The sequence below is a fragment of the Schistocerca nitens genome, chromosome 2 (genome assembly GCF_023898315.1).
Source record: "Schistocerca nitens isolate TAMUIC-IGC-003100 chromosome 2, iqSchNite1.1, whole genome shotgun sequence".
NCBI classification, from domain to species: Eukaryota; Metazoa; Arthropoda; class Insecta; order Orthoptera; family Acrididae; genus Schistocerca; species Schistocerca nitens.
The window spans coordinates 76,221,553-76,227,552 of NC_064615.1; the positions used below are offsets into that span (position 1 = coordinate 76,221,553).

A 6,000-nucleotide genomic window follows, 5' to 3' on the forward strand; every position below is an offset into this window, starting at 1 on the left:
TCCGGATCTGTCCCCCATTGAGCATGTTTGGGACTGGATGAAGCGTCGTCTCACGCGGTCTGCACGTCCAGCACGAACGCTGGTCCAACTGAGGCGCCAGGTGGAAATGGCATGGCAAGCCATTCCACAGGACTACATCCAGCATCTCTACGATCGTCTCCATGGGAGAATAATTGCCTGCATTGCTGCGAAATGTGGATATACACTGTACTAGTGCCGACATTGTGCATGATCTGTTGCCTGTGTCTATGTGCCTGTGGTTCTGTCAGTGTGATCATGTGATGTATCTGACCCCAGGAATGTGTCAATAAAGTTTCCCCTTCCTGGGACAATGAATTCACGGTGTTCTTATTTCAATTTCCAGGAGTGTATATATATAGCAGTTCATGACATCCAGTCTTACAAATTTCAAAACTCCTCTATTTCTCTCCCCACGTCCACCACTGCTGGCGGCTCACCTCCAACTGCGCACCGCTACGCGCTGTTAACAGTCAACTGCCCAACACTACAATGGCAAATTCCAACAATGCCACCCAGCCACAGACTGCACACAGCTCAGCCAGTGACTTTCATACAGAGCGTTACGTGGCGTTACCATTAAAAAAACCTAAACAGCCTACTTACAAACTGCCTGTGTGATACTGAAGTACTCCCATAGCCAACAAGACCTCCAGATCTGTCCCTGATGGAATACATTTGAGACCAGGTCAGACGTCAGTTCTGTCCCAATACCTAGGATATAAAGGACCAGTTGCGACAGCTGTGGTCCAGATTGCCGCAGATGAAGCTACAACGATTTTATGATACCCTACCTCACCGAATTAGTGCATGCATCGAGGCTGGAGGATGTGCGTCGTCATGCCGATAAGTGGTCTTATACTACCAAGTTCTTTATCAGTGTCACTCGATTTTGCACAGTAATCTACACTAATCAACCAGAACATTACGAGCACTTACCTAATAGCCGGTATATCCACCTTTGGCACGGATATCACCAACGACGCATCGTGGCATAGAAGCAGTGAGGCGTTGGTCGGTCGCTGGAGAGTGTTGGCACACACGTCACCTAATTCAAATGAATTCCAGGTAGGGGGCGGTGAGTTCTGAAGCGATGTTGAATCGCATTCCAGATGTGTTCGATTGGGTTCAGATCTGGCGAGTTTGGGGGTGGGGCACATCAATTGGAAATCGGCACTGTGTTCCTCGAACCACTCCATCACACTCTTGACCTTGTGACATGGTGCATTATCTTGCTGAAAAATGCCACTGCCGTCAGGATACATGATCGATATGAAGGGGTGTAGGTGATCTGCAACCACTGTGCGGTACTCCTTGGTGGCTTGCACGAGCTCCGTGTCAACCAAGGATGCCCACGTGAATGTTCCCCAGAGCGTAATGGAGCAGCCACCAGCTTGTCTCTGTCCTGCAGTACAGGTGTCAAAGAGCTGTTCCCCTAGAAGAGTACGAACTCACACCCTCCCATCTACTTGATGAAGAACGTCCAGTGCCGATGGTCACGTGCCCGTTTCAGTCGTAGTCACCAATGTCGTGGTGTTAACACTGGGACATGCATGGGTCATCGGCTGCGGAGGCCCATCATTGGGAGTGTTGTAGCAGCCCTTTTTCTGTTTTCGCTTTTCCGTCTAATAGGTGAAAGTTTGATTTTATTTTTTACACATTGACTGTCATTGAAGGGTTTTACTTTTATTTAATATTGTCCCGGCTAAGTATCAGTTTGATTACTTTTAAAGCCCAATGTTAAACGTGGGTCACTACACGTATAGTCTTCCCAACTCTGAGAGAAAAAGCTTTAGTAGCTTCACTACCAATGTTTACAGACGACGATACTTTAACCTTTCGTTCAGTTGTTTTAGTTACGGATCGCTAGTTTGTTCTTGGCATTACGTTTATTAATCTAAGTTAAATTAATGTTCAAGACTTTTATTATGTTTCAAATTAACAACATCAGTTTATTGACAAGAATTATTAATAAATAGGTTCACTCATACGATCTCATTCAAAGAAGTTCTGTAATTAGATGTCTAAGTAGGATTCCCGCTAGATGTTAGATAATATCCTGTCACTTTCGGTAAATAAGTTATTTCTATTTAATATCCGCAAACTGTCATTAACTATAATCACTAGTCGCGTGAAGTTAAAGTTTCCCACTATCACAATTCAAAGTCCGAATCTGGTTAAAAGTCTCAATTCAGTCAGGCGTTCAAATATTCACACGAATTGAAATTAAATCCAAAGAGATTACTATTCACCTTCCCGTTTATCTAATCTGATAAATGTCCAAATTAAGGTCTTGAATTGACAATCCTCAAAAACAATCTCGTCACGATCTATTCTTGATCCCCGTTTGATAAAGTCCCAATTGTTGTTCTCTAAAGCTGTCCTAAATAACTTCCGAACTAGAACAGGCTAGAGACTGGAGTATCGTAGTTACAACGTATGGCTATTTATACTTTAATAAACACTATCTTTGGTGTCCCAGACCTACGTTCTATGACTATAATATTGATTTTCTTACGTATAGGAATAACTAATATTTTAATATTTTCTACTTTTTTTCCCCCTTCCCATGTTTCTAAAATTTATAATTAAATTTTCCTTTTCTTTTCTTTTGCTTTCTATACTAGATATTTCCCTCTATTTGTTATTTATTTATTTTTCGTAATTACTACTTGTGGAGGGACTTGGGTCATTTTGTGAATTGATATTTTAAGGACATGGGAGCTAATTTGGGAGCTATTTTTGTTTTTTCAACACCGAGAGGCGCTGTAGGTGTTACAATGTTCTGTGTGTATTCAGACATACTTGTGCTCTGCCCAGCATTAACGTCTGATGTTAGTTCCGCCACAGTTTGCCGCGTGTCCGTTTTACCAGTCTGCCCAGCCTACGACGCCCAACATTTGTAATGACGGGTGACGACCCAATTTCATATCTTGATATCGTTTCATCTTGGTTTCGCCACGTGTTGAAGACACTCCCACATCACTCCTCGAACATCCGACAAGTGCAGCTTCCGAAATGCTCTTGCCGAGCCTTCTAACTATCACAATCTGGCCTCAGTCAAACTCAAATAGATTGCTTGTCTTCCGCACTCTACACACGGTCACCACGCTCAATGGTATTACATGCACTGTGCATGTGTCTGAATAGTCGGGCGACGCAGCTGTCTCCTGGACGGGTTTCTATCGATAGTAGCTCGGTGGTCATAATGTTCTGGCTGATTAGTGTATTGATTAAGGTCAAATATCTTCTCAAACCATGATGCAACATTAACTGTCGTATTTTTTGCTGCCGCTCGACAAATTAGCAACGGCCACTGCACTTCAGCCACCAATTTTAGAAACATGCCGACAGGAGTTAAGGAAAGTCCGCCTACTAATTTTAATTTCTGCTTAGTGAGACGGATACATGTGGGCGAGTTAAACGAGTAGCATCCGACAGCACACACGCTGTATTGATTGCTACAAGAACACAAGCTAGCAGTGTACCGTTGTATGGGAACTTTTGCTGGCATCCCATGGAATCATTACTGTTAAAAGAACGCCAGGCTACGTAAGTCCAATACGTCCGTGGCAGGAGCCCAAAACGCCGTTGTGTCATTGCCGTTCCTCTGGCGTTATTCATACTGTACAACGTAACTTGGCCATTATCGATCATTAACCGTAATTGTACACTGACATATTTGGCTTAGTAATGCCATAGCTTTCATAACTACTAAAATGCATCCATAATCATCAAGAACAAGACTGTGCTCATTTGGGAAACACAGAATGACGATGCGAGAGCCGCTCTGCTCGACCAACATGAGGATTTGTTGCGCCATGAAATACAAACGTCTCCTGTTGAAATATCACCAGCCGAGCGCACCTTGCACTCAGTAACACCTGTTTATATGGTAGATAATGGCAATGCAAAGTTTTGTAAAACGCTTGTTTGAATACAAACGGAAAATAAATAAATGAGTTTTTGTTACGGTCAAATGCTATGGTGCTTTTATTCAAGGGATCACTTTGTAGTAGCTGAAGATATTTAACAATGTCGATTATTTATAAGTTTCATAAAGTGTAACTGTCTTCTTTTAGTTTAACACCAATTCTATTACAGAGGTGTAGACGTTCGTATAGGTTGGACCTGTATGCAAAACTAAAATTTTCAACAATGTCTGTAAATTAGCTGTGTTAAATTATTGTGTTACGCGTAGTCTGAAAGGTTGATTTATCTGTTTCAGGTCTGGAATTTATTCGAGCGCCAGGTGTATTCTACACACCTCCACCACCAATCGTTTTCAAGGCAGACCATCCCTTTCTCTTCTACATACTGGATCAAAAGACGAGGGTGGTGCTCTTCGCCGGACGCATATCCGATCCCTCACATTAAGAAGCTCACTCTGGTTCAGTATTAATACCTTGTCCACTGAGTGCGCGTCAGGTTTCTGCAACTCATCGATTTTTTTCTGATAACTGTGCTCAGCACGATCTATCAGTTTATCATAAATTTATGTAACCTTGCATTGTATTCAAGAAAAATTATAGTTCAGTTCAACACTGTTTCGAGGCTCAGAATAAAGGGGAATGATCAATGGGAGTATCTTGTTCAAATTTTTCACCATATTTGTAAGACAACAAAATACCGGCCGATCAAAAAGTCAGTATAAATTTGAAAACTTAATAAACCACGGAATAATGTAGATAGAGAGGTAAAAATTGACGCACATGCTTGGAATGACATGGCGTTTTATTAGAACAAGAAAAACATTGTTCACAAAATGTCCGACAGATGGCGCTGGACAGCACAACGACAGTGACTACGCATCACAAACGTGTATAAAAGGAGCTGTAATGAGAGAGAGAATCTCCATGATGATCACCCCTTCCCTGACACCCTTAGTAAGGCCAATCACTTTGCCTCCTACCTCTCCGATGTATTTTCCATCCCCGATGATCCCCAGTTCGATTACTCCTTCTTCCCGGATATCCGCGATCGAACTGACACCTCTGTCCCTCCCCTCGTTCCTGGTTTCCAGTACTTGGACAACATTGCACAACTCAATGCCCCTATCACTACCCAGGATCTCATTGCTACACTCCGCACGAAATGCAACACCGCTCCTGGTCACGATCGTGTCACCTACCGTCACCTTCGTGAAGCTCCTGTCTCTTTCCTCTCCACTCTGGCCAGGCTCTACAATGTAGTCCTGTCCACCGGTTACTACCCTGACCTGTGGAAAACCTCCCGTATCCTGATGTTCCTTAAACCTGGCAAACCGCCGTCCGCCGTCTCCTCCTACCGTCCCATCAGCCTTACATCGGTCTTCAGCAAGGTCCTGGAATCTATCCTCACCCGCCGCATCCATCAGCATCTCCGCCAGCACCGCCTCCTTCCCATTACCCAGTGTGGCTTTCGGCCGTCCTTCTCTTCCGACGACCTTCTCCTTCACCTTACTCATCTCCTTTCCGACCAGCTTAATTCCCGTCGCTCCGCAATCTTCCTCTCCCTGGATCTCGAACGCTCTTATGACCGCGTATGGCATTACGGTCTCCTCTTTAAGCTCCAAACCTTCGCCCTTCCCATTAACTACGTCCGTCTGATCGGCTCCTTTCTCTCCCGCCGTCCTTCCTATGTCACCATCCATAACACAGATTCCTACACCTCTTTCCCCTCCGCCGGTGTGCCCCAAGGCTCCGTCCTCTCCCCCCTTCTGTACCTTTTGTACACGGCGGACATGCCGCCGCCGTCACCCCCCGTTCACCTTCTCCAGTTTGCCGATGACACCGCCTTCCTTGCCCTTGCCCCCAGCCTGCAGCGCTCCCAACACCTTCTCCAATCCCATCTTGACCGGTTCACCGCTTGGTGCAACCAGTGGTTGCTCAAGGTCAATCCCTCCAAAACCCAGGCGATCATTGTAGGCAAAACCACCCCTTCCTTCCGCCTCCTCGATTTCTATCTCACCATCTATGGCCGTCCTATCGCCCTCACTCCCAC

General features: G+C 44.8%; 1 protein-coding gene across 1 annotated transcript in view; it reads left to right on the plus strand.

The window, feature by feature from the left end:
* Positions 1 to 4,602, plus strand: part of LOC126235743 (serpin B6-like) — a 103,235-nt gene extending 98,633 nt beyond the window's left edge. The window contains exon 8 of the mRNA XM_049944529.1: positions 4,247 to 4,602. Within this exon, the coding sequence (XP_049800486.1) occupies positions 4,247 to 4,395 (149 nt within the window). The 3' untranslated portion in view covers positions 4,396 to 4,602. The remainder of the gene's footprint in view (positions 1 to 4,246) is intronic.
* The last annotated feature ends 1,398 nt before the right edge of the window (positions 4,603 to 6,000 follow it).